General features: G+C 41.5%; 1 protein-coding gene across 3 annotated transcripts in view; it reads right to left on the bottom strand.

The window, feature by feature from the left end:
• Positions 1-532: 532 nt before the first annotated feature.
• The window catches only part of ITFG2 (integrin alpha FG-GAP repeat containing 2), a 44,527-nt gene continuing 22,519 nt past the window's right edge, over positions 533-22,540 (bottom strand). For 2 of the 3 annotated variants that reach the window (XM_075856575.1, XM_075856576.1), the window contains 8 exons: positions 20,110-20,246; positions 17,047-17,192; positions 16,778-16,872; positions 11,633-11,686; positions 5,023-5,114; positions 1,730-1,847; positions 1,475-1,648; positions 533-739 (listed from right to left, as the gene is read on the bottom strand). In XM_075856575.1, the coding sequence (XP_075712690.1) occupies positions 627-739; positions 1,475-1,648; positions 1,730-1,847; positions 5,023-5,114; positions 11,633-11,686; positions 16,778-16,872; positions 17,047-17,192; positions 20,110-20,246 (929 nt within the window). In that variant the 3' untranslated portion in view covers positions 533-626. Of the gene's footprint in view, positions 740-1,474; positions 1,649-1,729; positions 1,848-5,022; positions 5,115-11,632; positions 11,687-16,777; positions 16,873-17,046; positions 17,193-20,109; positions 20,247-22,540 lie in introns of those variants that run through there. The other variant, XM_075856577.1, reaches the window with a different exon arrangement.

Raw genomic sequence — 22,540 nt, 5'->3', positions numbered from 1 at the left:
GGTTCATTTTGCTCACTCTGTTTGGAAATTAACTGATAATCTTCTTTTCCTGACTATTGGTTTAGTTATTTGTTTATAAGCAGTGCATTTCATCTGCTACAGAGTGGCCTGAAATACATTGTGCATGTGTCACATGCAGATTTTGTCCATTGCATAGCAATGGGTGAAATCTGCAATACACAGGGCATTGAACTTGAAAACTACAGTAATGCCTTTCAATCCACAGTAGCACCCAAGGACACCATTCAAGTAGGACAATAGATGCCTTAGTCCTGTGAAAGACCCTGGGTAAGCCGCTGCTGCATGGGAAATGTAGCATTACATGGCAGCCATTCATATGATCGGTCGTCCATGTAACACGTGGACGCGTGTGTATCCACCAAAGCAGCTCTCAATTCTTGCTCATAGAGGGTGGTCCCAAGCAAAGTACTCCGGCATATTACAAGGGTTGTTAACATATTGTATGACAAATTGGCTAATTATGTATGATACAGCATAGAATATGCTACATCTTAAACATCAAGAATAGCGGTTCTGGAAACATCAATCGCAGAATTTTATATAATTGTATTGCTGTAGACATGGCACACAGTGCATGATGACTTTATAGGTCCGCATTCCAGAAATCAAAGTCCGTTTGTCTCTGTTGCCTCCTTTTTGGAACAATCCTTATGTTTCCCGTTAGAACAGTAGAAGGTTTGATGGATAAGTTCACGTACAGCTGAGACATCGTTCACATCTGAAACACAAAATAACCATAACCTAGCTTTGCGAAAATAAGTAATGAGAAAAAGGGATTGTAAGAAAGTGGTGCAATCAGAAACTGAACGTGGTTTGGTATCATTCTGTATACAATGCTGATGGTTTAAGACTTTGCAGTGGGACCAAAAAAAAAAAAAAGCCTAAAGACGACTATCAGATTAAATCTTAAAGGGTTAGTAAACCAAAAAGTAATGATCATATCATAGATAACATTTTACATTGAGGTCCAAGCAAAAGGACTCCCGCAATCGATTTCCAAAATTACAGGTACCCAAAACGCTTTGGTGCCAATAGGAGATTTCCATTTCTGGTACCTACTGTAGCTTTCAATGCTGTGTCATCATTTTCCAATTACAGATCTCTGAGCAGGGCACTATATTGCTCCATATCTATATCGCATCACCTTTGTTCTGGGATTCAGTGGTGGACCAAACACTCAGCTTTAACCAATCTGGTCTGACATGGCATAAATATTTGTTAGAAGAGGATTATTTTTGCATGGATTTCCCAATTTAGCACATTTAAAAGGAATGCATTTAGTGTGTTCTAAAAATATGGAAAACAAATATACTATTCTTGTTCAAGGTTATCAGTTTGAAGTTACAGGGCTCCTCTGCTAGTGTCCCCATGACAACACTTTTTACTTTGTACTCTGGATGGATCTAGCCACCTGATAAGGAAGAAAGACAGAACATAGATGAGGTGCACTTACCTATATGCAATTTACCAAGTAGGGATGTGAATTCCTCATTTCCCTCCAATACGCGTAAAAGGTTGGAGGATTCTATCCTCTCGAGTGTTATGGACCAATATACATAAATTTTCTGATTGAAACCGACATAAACCAGACATGGACTATTCTGGTTACCCCTGCAGGCATAAAGTCCTAGTGAGATAATATTAAGAGAAATATAAGAGGATTCAGCCTCCCCCAAATGTCTGCCATGCCGTATCACCATTTTCTTACCAGCACAGAAAGCGCTGACATTCTCATCAACTTGGAAGCGAAGGACCGTGCGGTTGTGATCGATGATGTACGTTTGCCCATCCCATGCACAGGCCACAACTTCTTCTTGTCCATTACCCTGAAGGAAAACAGCAAGAGGGTGTTTCAGGGGTTATTCGGGGATCAAAATTGCTTTAGTTTTATATTTTTATGTGAAAAGAAGTCACTTACTAATGTACTTTCATTTTTAATTCTGTGCTGAATCGTGCAATTCAAACACTGTGAATTGGTGCCGGAAGCCCTGTAGTTTCAGAATATTGAGTACGTGCCGACACGGCCCCATGTAACTGAGGGCTTACTTCATGTACTGTTCGTGTTGTCGTGTTATCAGGCGCATGACTGCAAAGTGTTGGAGTCGCCAAGCAGAACATCAGCTAGCGCTCTGCCCGGGTCTCCAACACTGCTCCCGAGGTCACTGTCCATATATGGACAGTGACATCAGGAGTTCCCTATACCTGGAGTCCCCGAGCAGAGCATCAGCTGATGCTCTGCTCAGGGACTCCAGCGATAGGCAGTGTGCCAGCCCCTTGCCGTCATGTGCTTGATAACACGCCAACACTAAAAGGTAGTTAAGGTATTAAAGAGCATTTTTGTATCTATTTTGTGACATGATTTTCCAAACGGTGTACCTTATAAAATGACTATATCAGATATGTAGTGAGAATTTGATTTTATGATGCCTCAATATGAAAATAGTATTATAAATGACCGTTATAAATGATCATGCATGTTGAGTCAACAATCTGTACTGACTACATGTATGACTTTAAGTGTACTTTCAGTTGCGATCTTCCACACGAGCGGACATTGGGCTTAGAGAGAGACTCTACTGCACACTGGGCGGTACAGTGGCCGTGGCAGCCGTATGAAACCTGGGGAGTATTGTGCACAGGTCCTATTAATTAGGATAGAACCCAGGCATTATAGCCTCTGGCAGTCGTGCGAGTGCCACAGCTACTGTAACGCCTCGAGTGCAGTAGCATCTATCCGCTCCTGATGTCAGCTTGGGCAGGGGATCACAACTGGAGGGACACTTTAAAGGGAACCTGTCACCAGCATTTCACCTATTAAACCAGCAATACCTGGTGGTAGTGGGTGAAAAGTAATTTTTATGTAACCTATAATTATCTTTTAAGTCGGCTCTGTACCTTTAGTATTCAGTTTTTTTGTGTTCTTGTACCGTATGCGAATGAGCATATGAGTCATATCTTCAGTCAAAGAGAGTCACATCTTCATTCCTCAAACCTTTGTGTTTACCCCGCCTCCTTACTTTTGAATGACAGCTCTTTGCCTTCCCCCAGCACACACGAAACTGTGCGCTTGTGCATCGATGTCCTGTTCTGGTGCGTTTGCAAAACGGAACACCATAGCGGTGCATGCGCAGTAGCTAGATTTGAGGCCCGGACGGAGCAGGGAAGGGTGTCGTACCATACATAGCGGGCGCATGGGCGATATCTCAGACGAGATTTCTGTGCTATGCCACCAAGCATATGATGCCTCAGCACAACATCACATAAGCAGGTGCAGCCAGTACTCATACCAAAGGAGGACAAAGTGATTCTCCTTACCCGAGAGCCTTGAAACAAGACTCGGGTTATCAGCCAAACCAGAAGCATCGGTTTGCAGCCCTGTTTCAGAAATGTATTCCATGTGTATTGAGGATGCAGCTAGTTTTGGCCTCAAGAATATTTTTTTTTTTTTGCCTCACTGCATTCTGAGCCAGAACATTTTTATTTTTTTGGGCGCTGATGTGTCCCAGGACCCCCCCCCCATTAGCTATCTTAGAGTACTCATTCATTTCTACTTGCTCACTGTAAATCGTTGACACAGATGTAGCGGCGATTTACCGTTTTGCAGCCTTCTCCCATTCACTTCAATGGGAGAAGGCTGCAATTCCTGTGAATCGCAGCTACATGTGTGTCAACGATTCACAGTGAGCAAGTAGAAATTAAGGGAAAGCAGCACTCGTACGAGCGCTGCGACCCCTTCAAAGCAACTGATCAGCAGCTGGGACCCCGAGTGATCAGCTATCGATGGTCGACTGGAAAACCCCTTTAAGTTTATGAATTGACACATTTTGAGAGCCATAACTTCCCCTCCCGTCACTTTTGTTATATCAATGCCATTTTTGTTATTTTATTTGGCATAAAACTTACCCTAGAATTAGGCTTGAAAGTTGACCATGACAAGATGATGGACTCTCTCTGCCTAACCCATGGCTTTACTTTCTGCCTTCCCAATGCCAGCATCTTAAGGGATGGGGTGTGGGCGCAACAGATACTCCCACTGATAACGTTCTAATGCATTAGAGGCTGGAAGGTCTATGCTTATGGATAAAAGTAAGCCTACTTGTGCACAAAATCCAGAATAAGGTGAGGTTGCTCAGAGGAATGGGACCATGCACTATGTTCACACCCATTTGGGGCAATCAGGCACTGCTGAAATTGTATTCCTTTATGAGTTTTCAAAGAATGGCAAGTAGCTGGTATTTCTCAATGGTCTCATTATTAGGTGATGGCTAATATAAAATAATACTAACCACTGCAAAATGATTGTGGTTTACCTCATACACATAGGAGAGAGAGCTATCAACTTTTGCAAACTTTTTCTTTTACAGAGTGGTTACTGAACTCCGTCCTTGCAGCGCTGATCACTGGGAGGGAGTAGCGCTTCATTATGCGCTTGGCGCTGCTGATCACCTGGAAAGGGGGCAGTGCTGCTTTATGTGCTTGCCAAGTGTTCAGCAGCAACAAACACAATGAAGCACAGCTCTCTCATCTGGTGATCAGTGCTGCCAAGCATACAATGGCGCTAGACACTGGGAGCGGGAAGTGTGCCATGCCCCACGTGCCTGCTGTGGCCCCGGTGCGACAGGCTGCTGACCCCTGATATAGATCATTCAGCAGGTGTGTGTGTGTGTGTGTGTGTGTGTGTGTGTGTGTGTGTGTGTGTGTGTGTGTGTCTTTTGTTATAAAAGGGGAAATAAATTGTAAACCCCCCCCCCCCCCACATTGCTGACCGGAACTGATGCAAGTGATTTAAAATCTATACAGAATATTTTGGCGCAATATAGGCAATGGCTAATAAATGAAGATGCAAAATGTCAATAAAAATGAATAACTTGTGTAAATACATTTAGTGCTGGTTAAACTTATCATTACGCCTGGTCAGCACTAGAATAGGTATTTCCCTACTCAGCCCCTGTAAAAAAGCTATTTAAGCAAGGACACAGCTTCCATATTGCTCTGACTCACCGTCACATCAAGCTTCTCCAGAGCAAAGAGCTGATGATCAACCTGAACGGACCATAAGAGCCTGTCAGATCCTTGCATGAGCTTTAGTGTGCCTAAAGAGATGCAATGCAAAGAAAAAAAGCACAAGTCATCAAAAAGGTTCACGTCATTAAAGGGATATTCCCACTTCATACACTGATGGCATATCCACAGGATTTGCCATTAATGTGATGTGTGATAGGTGTGGGACCCACCTCTATCTTCCACATCCAGACGGAGAATGAATGGAGAGGAGAGAGCTCGGCCGTTTTCAGAACTGTTATAGGAGTGAATAGAGAGAACTGTGCACATGCGCGGCCACCTCTCTAATTATTCTCTACCTGAATCCAGCAGCCACAACAGGCAAGATGGGGAGGGGGAGGACGACAACAACATTCTTCACATAAGTGCGTGTCCCAGAGGTGGGACCTAAACCTATCACAAATTTATTGTACATCTTGCGGATATGGTAGAAATGTGTGAGTTGGGAATACCCTTAACATTTTTAACCCTTTCAGGATGCAGCCATTTATGGGATTTTCGTTTTAATTTTTTTCCTCCCCACCTTCCAAAATGCCATAAATTTTTTATTTTCCCGTCAATATAGCCATATGAGGGCTTTTTTTCGCGGGAAGAGTTGTAGTTTTTCACTGCAACATTTATTGTACCATAATGTATTGGGAAACTGGGAAAAAATATTTGTGGGGTGGAATAAGAAAAAAACAGCGATTCCTCAATCTTTTAAAGGAGTTTTGTTTTTACGGCTTTCACCATACGGTAAAAATCAGTGAATACAATTACGGCCATACCAAAACGATGTATTTTTTTTTACGTTTTACTACTTTTACACAGATGCAAAAATATTGAAAAAAAACAGAAAACCTTTGAATAGTGGCTGTATTGAAGTTCAATCCATTCAGTAAAATTAGCACACAAATGGAATCGTAATCACATGTGTGAGGAGAGCCAGGCACCCAGCTCTCCTCCGATCCTGGTTCACTTTAAATATCACTCCCCTGGTCACTCTCAGTAATGCAGCAGTCAGAATCAATCGAAGTAAAAGGGTATGTTCACACACAGAGTCAAAAACGTCTCAAAATACGTAGCTGTTTTCAAGAGAAAACCGCTCCTGATTTTCAGACGTTTTTTGTGCCGGAATTTTCGCTGCGTTTTTTACGGCCGTTTGTGGAGCTTTTTTCAATAGAGTCTATGGAAGACGGCTCCAAAAACGTCCCAAGAAGCGTCCTGCACTTCTTTTGCTCCGTCGGAACAGAACGCCGTTTTCCCATTGAAATCAATGGGCAGATGTTTGGAAGCGTTCTGCCCCCGATTTTTCGGCCGTTTGCGGCCTGAAAAACGGCCGAAAATAGGCCTTGTGAACATACCCAAAGGGTGATTTTAATAACATTTGAATAGAAAAACAAATATAAAATGGCCAAACATTCCACGCGTATCGGGGCATCCTCCTTAATCAGGAATCATTAGCGGTCATATACAGGCACGTTTACATACCCACTTTCCCCTTATTCCCGCCTCCCCTAGCCAGAAGTGATGTAAATCTCTAACCCATGTTGCGATTCAGCCTGACATCTAGCTCCTCCCACAGGAAGTGACAAAACCTGAAGCCGCTCTATGCTCCCATGTCTCCTTTCTCACACCGGAAGTGACACAATTTGAATCCCAGCCACACCTTCTACAGGAAGTGACACATGACCTCATCACCACTATCTCCACTTCTACATCTCCCTTATCACACCGGAAGGGATACCTAATCTAAAAAAGCCCTCTCCACAACCACATCTCCTGAAGGAAGTGACATGTGTGGTAAACTGCGGGCGCCAAGTCGCGGAGGGAGGGGCTCTAGGAGCTGGCGTTGGTTGTGGCGCCCTTTTGGTCACGTCGGCGCCTTTTTGTCTCTCTCCCGCTCCTCGGGCCGTGGAACCAGAGAAATAAAAGTGGTGCTTACGGGATAGACTGTTCTCTGTCCTCTGGGGTGTTATGTGGTGTACCCCGAAATAAAGATGTTCCAGGAGACAGGGTTCAATAAACTTTCACAGTAGATTTTACTGGGCACAATACGCTTGATGGTTACTTTGGTTACAGAATAAGACAGGAGGCTGAGGTGGTAGTTGATCAGGCTAGCTCGCGGCACAATTTACTTCAGTTTCAAGCATGGCGGTTACAATCTTCCACATAGAATGGAGGCACAATTCCTTATAGTAAAACTCAATCCTTCCAATACCATGCAGCCCCCAAAGTTTTCTGCTTCTCATCTAATCCGCAGGAGTGGGCGACCCTCCCTCACTGCTCCTCTTCTGATCCTACCCTCGGCAATTCTAGGGCATAGCTGACCCCATAGTATGAGGGACAATGCAGTATCTGTCCAATCTCTGCCAATCTCTGTAATGGCCTGTGCTACTTCTGCCTCTATCACGAGTAGTCAGGGCTAGTATAATGACGGATGAGACTCACCAACATACATGGTTGCGGTGTTCAAAATCCCAAAATGGCTTTCTAAGAACTACTTCTCTTCAGCTTGTTCATTTTCCTTCAGCGAGCTTTTCTATGGCCTGATGTTGTAGGCAGCCTGTCTCTGGATCTAGGATGGATAAAACCCAGGAGCAACTCCACTTTGCTGTTACCTCAACTGCTCACTCTCTTCAACTCTCCTCCTCAACTGCCTTCTCCAACTGCCTCAGGACTTTCCTCTATCCCCTAAGCTCCTCCCACCTTCTGGAAACTTCCCCCGTATCCGACACTCCTGCATAAGCTGTAAAACAGTGCATTGCAAATTCACATTAACTTCTTTAAAGTGACAGTACCTAATAGTTGGAAAAAGGTCATAAAATATAATTACAATACATTATCTTTATAGTAATGTTTTGGGGACATTACAGATGTAACTTGAAACAGCTCTATCCTTACTGCAAAATTAGAGAGCACCATCTATAACCACACATATACCTCAATGGGAGGCAGAGAAAGTGTTTTTTTGCGGCGTCTTTTGCCCGCGGCGCTCGAAAAACAAGGCAAAGAGTGCAGGCAGGTCAAAATGTGCCTCAAAATTCCTGAAGGAATTTTGAGGCAGTTTTTTTTTCGAACCTGCAAAAAAACTCTGTGAACAGAGCTTAAAGAGGCTCTGTCACCACATAAGTGGCCTATCTTCTACATAATGTGATCCGCGCTGTAATGTAGATTACAGCAGTGTATTTTATTTAGAAAAACAATCATTTTTGATGGTTAGGACCTATTTTAGCTTTATGCTAATGAGTTTCTTAATGCCCAACTGGGCGTGTTTTACTTTTTGACCAAGTGGGCGTTGGAGAGAAGTGTATGACGCTGACCAATCAGCGTCATACACTTCTCCCCATTCATTTACTCTGCACATAGTGATCTTACTAGATCACGATTTGCAGCCACATACACTAACGTTACTGAAGTGTTCCGAGAGTTAATAGACATCCCCTCCAGCCAGGACGCGATGTCTATTCACAATCCCGGCACTTCAGTAACGTTTGTGTGTGATTTACAGCACAGCATTGTAATACATGAATGTAGTTAGAGCGGGGCTGCGGTTGTGTGATTCAGCCATTGCCCTGCTCCCGTGTCCTGACTAGTGCGCACACGGTTAGCATGATGTGATGTTACCAGCGCTGTACTAATGATTGCAGGAACTGAAGACAGAACATGGCGGGCGCACTACAAAACACCCCCATGTTCTGTCTTCAGTGCCTGCACCGCCGCTCATTACTGCAGTGCCGGCCGCATCACCTCATGCAGACCGTGCGCGCGCACTTATTGTGAGGAGCGGGGCGATGGCTGTATTACACAGCCGCAGTCCCGCTGTAACGACAGAGATCAGAGAAACCGCTCATCTCCACCGCTATTCCCTTCAATGCTGCGATCAAAGCTGACCGCAGCATACAAGGGGTAAATGAGAAGGGGGATACCATTTGGATCGCGTCACAGGGAATCCCTGTGACAGATCGACGGCCATACCATACATGGGCAGACAACCCAGGGTCCATTGAAGGACCCTAGGTCTGTCTGACCATATTTTCTGTTGTTCGGGCATACTGCGTACAATCAGTACACAGGCTAATGTACTCGCATATAAATATATGCCAGTACATTAAAGTTTAAAAATAAAATAAAAGTAATGTTAAATTAAAAAAACGTTTTTTACAATAAACATTAAAACAAGTCTCAATACATAAAATACACATATTCAGTATCGTCACGACCGTAATAAATTTATAGCGTCCTTTATGTTAACGCGGTTATAAAAAAAAAAATCTGCTTTCTTTCACTTATTAATGTGAGGCACGTGGTATTATGAATTTAGTACCTCCATGTACCTCACATTAATAGTAATTAACCCCATAATTTACAACACATATTAACCCAATGTTGTCCATTATGACTGAGGAACATGATGGGGTTAATTACTATTAATGTGAGGCACATGGAGGTTCAAAATTAATAATACCACGTGCCTCACATCAGAAAATGGAAGACGTTTTTTTTTGTTTTTTTTTTTATTATTGTTGGCAAAAGTATCGTTTTGGTTTCGAGTATCGGTATCGAAATTCGAATTCTGCTATCGTGACAACCCTACTCTGGACTACTTAAAAATTATATAAACTATCAAGCCCTCGCCTAATTTTTCATACTCCAAGTTAATAATATCTAAAATTACATACCTATTTTCTATGCCATCTTCCGCTCTCAAGTCACCCTCTCTAAAATTTCATTTAATCCATTTGGGCAGTGGCACTCGAATCCGAAAATCCAATACATCTCTCTTCTCACAAATTTTTTGAACTGTGACAGTGACTTCCCAATTTCTGCCCACCTTCAATTTCTTAATAATTGGGAATGAGTGAGGTCTCAGAGTATGGATGTTATAAATGAAGCTGGTGCGGTAGATATGAATAAGTATATGTGTGGTTATAGATCGTGTTCTCTAACATTGCAGTAAGGATAGAGCCGTTTCAGGTTACGAGTCACTTCAAGGAGTAGGTGTGGTTGTGGAGAGGTCTTTTTTAGATTAGGTAGCACTTCCGGTGTGAGAAGGGAGATGTAGAAGTGCAGATAGTGGTGTTTCAGGTTTTGTATCATTTCCTGTAGGAGGTGTGGCTGTGGATGGGATTCAAATTGTGTCACTTCCAGTGTGAGAAAGAAGACATGGGAGCATAAAGCGGTTTCAGGTTTTGTGTCACTTCCTGTGGGAGGAGCTAGATGTCAGTGGCTGAATCGCAACAGGGGAGTTGCAGATTTACATCACTTCTGGCTAGGGAAGGCGAGAATAAGGGGAAAGTGGATATTTAAAAGTGCCAGTATATGAGAGCTAATGATTCCTGATGAAGGGGGGATACCCCGATATGCGTGGAATGTTTGGCCATTTTTTATGGTCCAATATTCTTAAAATCACCCTTTTACTTCGGTTGATGATCCTGCATTACTGAAAGAGTGACCAGGGGAGTAATATTTAAAGTGAACAAGGATCAGAGAAGAGCTGTGTCCCTGGCTCTCCTCACATATGTGAGTACGAATTCATTGCAGTGGCTGGAAAATAAGTTTATTTCTGTCTGCTTTGGATTAATTGCTGGGTGGTAACTTAGTTGCCACTCAAAGTTGGGAAAACATACTGCTTTATAAAAAAGGAAAATATTATTGTGTCTGGCATCTTTGCACTCCTTCCTTTTTTCGGTTTGTTTTATTACTTCTACAAGGAAGAAACTATTTGTTAAAAACAAAATTTGTGTTTTGCTGCCACATTCTGAGAGCCATAACTTTTTTTTATTGTTCAGTCGATAGGCCCTCATACCGCTCAATTTTTTGCGGGCCGAGTTGTAGTTTCTATTGGTACCATTTTGGGCTACATGACTTTTCATTAATTTTTTTGTGGGAATCAAAGTGACCAAAAAGAAAACAGCGATTCTGGCACTTTATATTTTTTTTATCTTTTTACAGCGTTCATCGCAGGTGTTAAACAGCCAGGTACAGCACAAATCACTTTTACTGGCCATTAGTCCCATGTATCAGCTGTAAGACACAGCTGACACCCGCTGCGTACGGAGCGTGCTCAGCGGGTAAGCCCACTCCAAACATCACCCCCGCACCATGACGCAATAGTACGTCGTGGTGCGCGAACAGGTTAAGAGCCCTGACATGGGTCTAACTGAATCTTGTTCAAAACAAATAACTGAATTCAAAATAAATAACTGGGCCAAGTGAGCATGCTGCATTCCTCAGGCACCTGAGTTCTCAAGTGGCCATACATATAAAAGAAAGCTGACGGCTATCTCCAGTAAACCCCCACAAACATACGTCTACTGCTCCCAGACAAGGGGTGTAAGTGGCTGTTAGACACATTTTAGAACACATGGAAATCAGAAATGTTCTATTGGCAACTGTAAAGAACAGGTCATGTCATACCACATTTTCTCTGCATCGGCTGTTGTAGGAGAAACAGGTCTCTGCCCGCATCTTCCCCGGGGAGAACAGCTAATTGTCGGGGGATTCTGCTAATCACCAGCAGGGCCCTTATTTAGAAAAGACCCCATCATGAAGAACTGAAAATACTTACCATCCAGGGTGCATAGTGCAAACAGACCAGCTTCTCGGTTTCCAACACCAGGTCCTAAAATAGAAAATAGATTTAAACAGGTTAGGCATATTCCTGATAAAATAAATTATGCATTTCCAAGTGCATTAAGTAACTAGTTTACTCATGATAGGACATCCGTTATAATACAGCTGTAAGTTGAATTGCAAACCACCTCTGGGGACCGGACTTGAAAAAAACAAACCGATACCAATACCTTTTTTTGGATAAGGGTTGCCTCAAACTGGCACATATATATTTACTACCATAGGGTAAAAGTAAGTGGCTGTAAGACAACTCTGGCAGAACTTATCTCCTGGGGAATGTAAGATCAGGCATGTTAGAGGACTTGTTGTCTTTTCCGACTGTTTTAATAAAAACTTGTATTCCCCATAAAAAAACAGTTCTGGAGCATTGTTTCTTAAAATTCTGCGTCGTCCCATTCCTCCTACATGTATGAATAAATTGACAAAAAAAAGAAAAAAACATAAGCCATCAACATCTATTGAGTTTGGCATATATTATATAGTTCGGTAGTTCCACGTCAGACATTTATAGCATATCCACAGGATACGCCAGAAATGTCTTTTAGGTGTGTGTCCCAACTCTGCGTAAAGTGGAGAGGTGTCAGCGCTCGCATGGCTGCTTCTGTAGCTCCCATAGAATTCAATGCAGAGTGTCACACAACTACCTCTCCACTGCACCACCTCCTTTATACGGCAACGGTCTGCAAATAATGCTTGCCGAAAGTGGATCCGGCGACTTTTGTTCTCCTGATAAGCTGGGGTCCCAGGAATCTTGTGGATATACCATAAATTTATTCCATAAATAATATACAATAAATAACCCTTTAGGTACTAGTCCTTTAGTTTACAGCTTTAGTGCCAAGCACCTTCATCTGAGATAAAGATATAGTAGTAAAAGCATTAATCTTCCCAAAATTAGAGGGAAATAGCAGGCAAGTTTTATCAGAGGGCAGACAGCAATGACTAATATTAGGAAAGTCCTGGCAGTGATAGAAAAAAATAAATAAAAATTTGCAACAAATGTCCTCTGCCCGCAATTGATGCGGAGAAGGCATTTGATAAGTTGGCAATAGTTAAATGGTTTTGGATAGATTTGGTTTAAAGAGCCCACAAAATAATTATTTACAAGCAAATATGCCAACATAAAAGTATATACTCCTGGGTTCTTATTCCAAGACTTGAACATAGAAAAAAGGGCGTACTCTATTCCCTTTTTAAATTTAGCACTAGAGCCAATACCACGTTATTTGGAGGGATCCAAATGTTACGAGGGTATCAGGATAAAAGAAACCAAATTAACATATTTTGCTGATATGTTAATATTTATCACAGGGACTATCAGATATTTATTTATGATCCTAGAGGATTTCAAAAGTTTGGAGATATCTCGGGATTTAAAATAAATGCTCAAAATAGCCAAATTTTATTTCTAAGAATAGAGGATAAAAAAAAGAGAAAATTAAACTGGCACAGATGTTAAAAGATCAGCTAACATATTTGAAAGTGAAAAATGGGAGGACATCAGATATTATTGTAATCTGAACTATATTCCCCAGAATATAAAAAAATAAAATTTTACAAAAAAAGAGACGACAGATGATCTAAAGATATAGGCAAATTTGATGTTATCCTTAAGGGGGTATTCCAGCCTCCAGATTTTCACCTATCCAGTGGACTCCTGTCCCCTGATCCACACAGCCCTTATACGTCAGCTAGGAGGAGTATGAATGGAGTATAGCCCGGGCATGCGCGGTGCCACTCCATTTCAAGTCTATGGGGCTGACGGAGACAGCCGAGCACAGCTCACCCCCTTCTTCCACCGATCCATAATTTTTCACCCGTCCAGTGGATAGGTGAAAAATGCTGGAGGCAAGTATACCCCTTTAATTGGCAAATAGCATTTAATAAAAACGTACACTACCGTTCAAAAGTTTGGGGTCACCCAGACAATTTTGTGTTTTCCATGAAAACTCACACTTCTATTTATCAAATGAGTTGCAAAATGACTAGAAAATATAGTCAAGACATTGACAAGGTTAGAAATAATGATTTTAATTTGAAATAATAATTTTCTCCTTCAAACTTTGCTTTTGTCAAAGAATGCTCCATTTGCAGCAATTACAGAATTGCAGACCTTTGGCATTCTAGCTGTTAATTTGCTGAGGTAATCGGGAGAAATTTCACCCCATGCTTCCAGAAGCCCCTCCCACAAGTTGGATTGGCTTGATGGGCACTTCTTGCGTACCATACGGTCAAGCTGCTCCCACAACAGCTCTATGGGGTTTAGATCTGGTGACTGCGCTGGCCACTCCATTACAGATAGAATACCAGCTGCCTGCTTCTTCCCTAAATAGTTCTTGCATAATTTGGAGGTGTGCTTTGGGTCATTGTCCTGTTGTAGGATGAAATTGTCTCCAATCTAGCGCTGTCCACAGGGTATGGCATGGCGTTGCAAAATGGAGCGATAGCCTTCCTTATTCAAAATCCCTTTTACCTTGTACAAATCTCCCACTTTACCAGCACCAAAGCAACCCCAGACCATCACATTACCTCCACCATGCTTGACAGATGGCGTCAAGCACTCTTCCAGCATCTTTTCAGTTGTTCTGCGTCTCACAAATGTTCTTCTGTGTGATCCAAACACCTCAAACTTCGATTCGTCTGTCCATAACACTTTTTTCCAATCTTCCGCTGTCCAATGTCTGTGTGCTTTTGCCCATATTAATCTTTTCCTTTTATTAGCCAGTTTCAGATATGGCTTTTTCTTTGCCACTGAAGGCCAGCATCCTGGAGTCGCCTCTTCACTGTAGACGTTGACACTGGCGTTTTGCGGGTACTATTTAATGAAGCTGCCAGTTGAGGACCTGTGGGGCGTCTATTTCTCAAACTAGAGACTCTAATGTACTTGTCTTGTTGCTCAGTTGTGCAGTGGGGCCTCCCACTTCTCTTTCTACTCTGGTTAGAGCCTGTGTGTGCTGTCCTCTGAAGGGAGTAGTACACACCGTTGTAGGAAATCTTCAGTTTCTTGGCAATTTCTCGCATGGAATAGCCTTCATTTCTAAGAACAAGAATAGACTGTCGAGTTTCACATGAAAGCTCTCTTTTTCTAGCCATTTTGAGAGTTTAATCGAACCCACAAATGTAATGCTCCAGATTCAACTAGCTCAAAAGAAGGTCAGTTTTATAGCTCCTCTAAACAGCAAAACTGTTTACAGCGGTGCTAACATAATTGCACAAGGGTTTTCAAGTGTTTTCTAATCATCCATTAGCCTTCTAACACAGTTAGCAAACACAATGTACCATTAGAACACTGGAGTGATGGTTGCTGGAAATGGGCCTCTATACACCTATGTAGATATTACATTAAAAACCAGACATTTGCAGCTAGAATAGTAATTTACCACATTAACAATGTATAGAGTGTATTTCTGATTCATTTAATGTTATCTTCATTGAAAAAAACTGTGCTTTTCTTTAAAAAATAAGGAAATTTCTAAGTGACCCTAAACTTTTGAACGGTAGTGTATACGTTTTTTAAAGATAATACATAAACTTCAAACTATTCCTACAGTAAGCTTATGAAACCGATATTAATATCATAAATAATGTTTAAGGTTTTTTTATGGGGCAACAAAAGGAAATCAAAGATGTCCCTGGAGAGATTGACGCGCCCAAAAGAGGGTGTCAGTATTAATTTTCCTTCCTTGTATAACTTTGCAAGTCTATGCGGGCCAACCCATGACTGGGTAAAAACTTCTTTCTCGTCTAATCTATATTTAGAGATGGCATATTCTAAGTCAAGGGACCTTGTAAATCTTTTGCATACTCCCTTCAGACAACTACTACCGATCGCTAAGAACAGTATTGTTTTGACGGTTACAATTATGGAAAATATTTGGCCTCCCTTTCAGGTTTGTCCCAATATGTGAAAACGATGGGCTCATGTGGAATTTCTACCAGGGAAAGATAACCCCTTTTTCTAAATTTGGCAATCCAAGAGAAAAAAAAAATGATAAGTATATTATTACCTTTGAAAAAAGGGACAATCTTCCCTATGTAGGAACGGTTTCAGGTATATAATATTCCAACAACACTTTAACAATGTGCACAAATTAAACATTTCATGTATTCACTTGGACTGGTAGAATCAGTAGTTACACACTACAAAAATTTACCTACTTGGTAGAAGGAAACCTGAACAACCGTTTAACCGCAAAGATATAATCAGGTAATTAAAGCTAAAGCATTTTGGGAAAAAAAGAAAAAAAAAGGTGAATCTTTCTAATAATATAAAAAGAATAGAGCTTTAGGCTGTAACGGCTATAAAACAGCATGCCCCAATTGTGACAAAGGCGGCATAGATCTACACCACTGCTCCTGGGAATGTAAATATTCACAGATATTCCTGTGGACCCTATGGTATTAATTCACTATGCATCTTCTACACAAATTAGTAAATTTAACCAGATAGAGGGAGTCCATCTAACACTTTTGGCAACAACAAAAAAAGTGCTTAGACATTGGTTAAACAAGAAAGAAGTATACATGAATGACTGTAAAGGGTAAATAAACTTTAAAAAAATTGTTTGACATGTCATAGTGACATCTGAGGAGTTTTGATCGGTGGGGGTCCAAGCACTGAGTACGCCCCCCGATCTCTAAAACTAAAAAGCAGAAGCGCTTGGGTGAGCGCTGTGCCGCTTAGTTTCTGAACGGCTTTCGTCAGACCCCCACCGATCAAAACTTCTGACATGTCAGTGGATAGTTCAAATGTAAATGGTTGTGAGGGCAATAAAAATACGTTTTTATAAATGGGGACCTTATTACTTTCATCCTTTGAAATCATATTTGCAATATAAGATCCCTATTAAGATATAAGATAGTCACATCTTTAAATTGCATGGATGATTATTGGGTTTGACCAAGCTAGGGCAAAGGAGGGGAGGAATTGAATGGGATGGATGTCAAATAACTCATAATATTTTTATTTTTCATGTATGACTGATTATATATTTTTTATGGTGTGAGTTGTACAATTTTGGGAAGGAACTTAACAAAAGCTTGTTTTATTTTTAAAATACATTAGCCAAAACCACTTCACCTTGCTTGATGTTTCCCATCAGATGTGTAGAAACGTTTTTATTATGTATCCGGCCAGAAGTTTGGTGAAGGATGACATCTCGAGCAGAATTCTCCCTGTTCAATGTGAGAAAATGTGACAGACATTCAGTTTAGACTCCAAGTAGAAATTCCAAATATTTGAAGTCATAACATTTCATCCAGGTCCATATTTAAATGATACCCATTTCAAAAAAGACTTTACTGAGTTATTCTTCACTAACTTTCTTTGGAACCTCTAGGACATCTCACCTTGCCTCAGCAGCTCCTGATCCCTCTGATCCTGGGATGGACTTATCTCCCCAGGTACACAGTAGAATTGCATATCCACAACCAGGCTGGGACACCATTAACTCAGGTGTGCCATTTGAACCAGGGTTTACTGAAAGACTGTCAACCTGAAGTGTACAAAAATAAGACAAATATGTGATTGCAAACTCATTATTTGGGTGCGAATAGGACCCTCCTTCACACCACGTGCATTCCTTCCGTTTATAGTGTGTATGTTGGGAAAACAGTGTAGGGCTCCATTAGCCCGATAGATGCCAAAAAAGTGTCATTTTGGTCTCTGTAGGGCTGGTATACATTAGTATACCTATTCGTTTTTAGGTATGGAATAACGTAGTATACTAAGCTGTTCCATCTCCCAGGATCCTTGTATTGCATTTGTCACAGGCATACGTTCAACGTAAAAGTCAGACTTTTTTATAGTTTTTCATGATGTATACGTTAAATAGATACCATATTAGTCTATGGGTGATGAATGCCTGTAGCAGATGCCTAGTAGCGGCATCAGACACCCATAGACTATATTGGTATCCGTTTAACAAATACATCATAAACTATCATGACCCCAGTTCATGACATATGCGTTTAGCAGATACCATTATAGTCTATGGTCACTGCATGTCAAACATAACGCTATAATGAGATATGAAGGGGGCGTAAAAATAAATAAATGGGGACTAGGGTTTGTCTCATCACAGACAAACCCTTTAAAAATATATTCCACAGTACTCTACAATTCAGAGGGTGCACAAACAAAATCCAACATTACAGAAAGATAGTCTATAAGAAACAAGGAGGTAAAAGTGCTTGATTTGTAAAATTGGCCAGACATCTTTTTTTTTTCCCCAAAATTGGGCAATACACAAAAGCAATATCTGTGCAGACACATGTAGTACATTAGGGTTCATGGAGTGTTAACAATATTCCTGAATAAAATGTAAAATGAAGATATTGGGTTCTAAGGAATAATGTAGTAGGTGTGTTTAAAGGTAGAGAAGTCAAAATTTGGGAGTGTGATAGGCCTACCTAAAAAGATGTGTTCTTATGGAAAGTTTAAAGCTGTGGATGTTGGGAATTATTTGGATTGTCCACTGTAGCACATTCCAGGGAACTGGTGCAGCACAAGATAAGTCTTGGAGACAGGAGAAGGCGGTTTGGACTATGAAGAATGTTAAACTTATATTGGTAACAGAAAGCTTGTATAAGCTAGTGAGCTCGGTCTAAATAATGATACTGGGAGTGGAATGGAGGGAGTGGTTTTAACAGTTATTAGGGATAAGAGGAAAAGTGGTACAGATAATCATATAAAGTATGTGTATAACAACGGGAAAAGCCTCATTAACAAGAAATTGAGGAATTAGAATGAATAGTGCTGGAAGAGAATTAGGACATAGCGGGGATTCGTGAGACATGGCTGGATGATAGCTATGACTGGGCTGTTAACATACAATCTGTTTAGAAATGATCTGACTAATAAGAAAGTGGGGAGGGGTTTGCTTATATATAAAATCCTGTCTAAAACCCACCCTGCGTGATTAGGTCTATGAGGGAAATGATCATGTGGAGTCCCTATGGGTGGAAATAAGGGGAGGAAGAAAGAATAAAATACTGATAGGGGTTTGTTAGAAGTCTCCAAGTATAATGGAAGAAGCAAAGAATCAACTAATAAAGCAAATAGAGGAGTCAGCAAATCATAATGGGGGGGGCGGGGTTTCCAGTACCAATTAACTAAACATCTAAAATAAATGCAGTTCGTAATATACTTGTGTTTTCATAGTTGTTCCTATCTCCAAACGTAAAACTATTTTTTTTAATAAAGACTAATTACAAAGTTACACTAAACACACGGACTAATCTATATATTTTAAAACAAATGCCCTGAAAAGATGTTCATAACCTTTAAAACTCTCAGAAATAATCTGGGTGTAATGGTGGTGGAGGATGAGGGAAAGTCAAATCCAATGTCAGACGACATAAGGGATTAAGTAAATTCTCCATTAAATGTCACCTGCTTAACCCAGAAGTGCAGTGCTGCCTTAAAAATCCTAAAATATATAAATGACTGGGTCCGGATGGCATACACTCCCTGCGTTTTGCAGGAATTAAGTACCTTGATAGACAGACACTTATTTCTGATATTTGAGGATTCTATCATGTCTGGGTCTGTTCCACATGACTGGCGCATAGCAAATGTGGTGCCAATATTTAAAAAGGAGTCAAAAGTGAGCCCGGAAACCATAGACCTGTAAGTATAACCCTCATCGTGGGTAAAATATTTGTAGGTTTTCTAAGAGATGCTATTCTCGTGTATCTCAATGCAAATAAACTGTTAACGCAGCATCAGCATGGGTTTATAAAGGATCGGTCCTGACAAACTAATCGGATTAGCTTCTATGAGGAGGTAAGTGCTAGACTGGACCTGGGTAAGGCTGTGGATGTGGTGTATCTAGACTTTTCAAAGGCGTTTGATACTGTGCAGCATAAAAGGTTGGTATATAAAATTAAAATGCTGGGACTGGGGGGAGAATATGTGTAATTGGGTTAACAACTGGCTCAGTGATAGAAAATCGAGGCTGGTTGTTAATGGTACATCCTCAGAGTGGATCATAATTTCTATATTTACCGAGGATACTAAGCTCTGTAAAGTAAACCCACACAGAGGAGGATAATATAATATTACAGAGAGATTTGTGGAAGCCAACATTGTGGGCTCAGAAGTGGAAAATGACATTTAATGTGGATAAATATAAGGGAAATAAAGGAAACAAATTCTATCATTATAAATTAAATAGTAAAACCCTTCCGTTAGGAGTCTAATTGACTTACTTTGAAACTGGTCCTAGTGCATATGCGAGCGTATGAGATACAGAAACTATGGTGCGGCCAACGTAGGACAGACTCGTGGTTGCTATTACAATTCAAATACATCGATGTGGAACGTGTTGGCACTAGAACCATAAAGGGTAAAGAATACATCTACAGGGGCTGTATTGCTGATCGGGATGTGTATTATGCATTGTATTTTACCTGTCCTTCCAGCAACCACTTCTTTAGAGGAACGAGCTGCCCACAAGTCAGATCAGCTTCTGGTGGACTCTCCCAGCGAAAGGCTCGGACTACACGGTCTGTGTACCCTAAGACTAACTCACAGCGGCCATCTCCATCTCAGAGGGAAAGTTAAAAACAGAATATTAGAGAAGTAATCTTATAGGGTACTTCGGCCATCCATGGATCTCTGCAGAGAACAGGTTTTAACTTACTGGTAATTACCATTAAGTAAAATAAAATGGTCAACACTCTCTCATACAAAGGTTAACAAAACTCTTGGTCACCAGTAAACGGACAACTCTTTTCAGTTCCAGGTTAGTCAGGATGAATACCCTAGGGAAATAATTTAGACCTTCGTTATCCACAATTGGATGTTTTTTCCTGGTTATCCAGAGCTCAGGGGGGTTAGGAAGCCCTCATACATAACTTTCCTATCAATAAAGGCTTCTTGGCAAACACACAGACCTTTATTGTCATCTCTAGTAAGTGCTGATCCCAGCATACAGACAGGAAAAAAACAAAAAAAAACAAACAAAAAAAAACACATTTGTAGCAGCCATGTTGGACCAATTGTCTTTTGGTAAGTAGATATTCTCTTGCATTTGTTTTGGTCTGCAAAAAAGGGTGACCGTTTCCTCCCTGGAGTTCCCAGAAGTATTTCCCGAGGATACACGTGGTCTATTTCCCATTATGCGAATGTCTGGACCCCGCCCTCGATGTACGTAAAAACGCGTGTCATGTCTAAAGACCTCTGCTCCTTAGCACAAAACCCAAACGCACCACAGAGCAGACGCGCTCATGACACTTCTGATTGGCTGAGCGGACTCAGAATCCATCAACCCTTTATTGTTAGAGATTCTCCAGCAAAAAGTCTGTGAAGTGATAGATACCCTTTAATAGGTGAACATGGAATATCCAGATCTACATATACTTCTGTTTTGATCTTTCAGTATATCAATAGTATTTCCTTTATCACCAAAGAAGCTTTTAACTTATATACTCATTGTGTAGCGAGGTCTTCTTATACAGACAATTGAATTGTTAACAATTTTATGCATTCCCTACACTTATATAGTGAATGTGGATATAAAAAAAAATTATCACGCGAAGCTGTAAGTCGATGTTTCCCTTTTCTCTGAGAAATGGATCATTCACGTCGCTCAGATATTTACAAGGACATTTACAAGAACAGAACCATAGGGTAGGTCCACACATTGCGGAAACGCTGCAGATTTTATCAGGGGATTTGCGTAAGTAAAATCCACAGTGGAATATAGTACAAGGACAAGTGGATGAGATTTTACAACATCCCATTCACATGCTGTGGAAATTTTACATTCAGAATTTAAACTGCAGTGACGATTCTAAAATCTGCAGCATGTCAATTCTGTTGTGGATTATACACGGATTTGTTGCAAACTTTCCCCCTTGACTTCAAGAATAAGTTCACGTGCGACAGATCTGTGGCAGAGTTTACTGCGACTGAAAATCAGATCCGTTCATATGAAAGCGGTCTTTTCTGCAGCATGTGCATTGATTTCTGCAACAAATCTGCCACGTGTGAATATACCCTAAGCCTGGGTTACCCTTTGCGTTTTGGTTAACAAACTCCTATTGAGAGACATGGGCGTTTATCTACATATTTTAACCCCTTCCCGACATTTGACGTACATGTACGTCATGGAAAGCATTGACTTCCCGCAAAATGCCGTACATGTACGTCAAACGTTTGGCACCGGCTCAGAAGCTGAGTCGGTGCCATCATCGTCGGATCTCAGCTGTATCTTACAGCTGACATCCGACTGTAACGGCGGGGACCGACATTAGCTTCGATCCCCGCCATTAACCCCTTAAGTGCAGCGCTCAAACGCGATCGCTGCACTTAAGGTGTTTGCAGCTCATCGGAGCCCCAGCAATGAAATTGCCGGGGTTCCGGTGGCTGCAATGGCAACCGGAGGCCTAATACTGGCCTCCCGGTCTGCCTAGCACCGAAGCCGGTCAAGATCCGCCCGGCGGCGGAGCCTGATCGGCTTCCGTAGCTGCCGGCAAGATGGCGCCGGGTCAGGAGCTGATCCGGCGTCATCAGCGGTGGAGGTCAGCTGTACTGTACAGCTGACATCCACCTGTAACGGCAGGAACCGGAGCTAGCTCCGATCCCTGCCATTAACCCCTTCGATGCAGCAATCGAAAGCGATTGCTGCATCGTAGCGGTTACAAGCAGATCGCCAGCCCTGACAGGCAATCGGGACTGGCGACTGCTGTTATGGCAATACACAATGGTCTCCTGCTCTGCCATTACGGAAGCCGATTTAGGCCCCGCCGGGAGGCGAAGCCTAAACGGCTTGCTGTCAGTGAATGACTGACAGATCTAATACATTGCACTACATAGGTAGTGCAATGTATTAGAAAA

This window comes from Rhinoderma darwinii, chromosome 3 (genome assembly GCF_050947455.1).
Source record: "Rhinoderma darwinii isolate aRhiDar2 chromosome 3, aRhiDar2.hap1, whole genome shotgun sequence".
NCBI lineage: Eukaryota > Metazoa > Chordata > Amphibia > Anura > Rhinodermatidae > Rhinoderma > Rhinoderma darwinii.
This window is presented reverse-complemented; position numbering and strand designations above follow the sequence as displayed.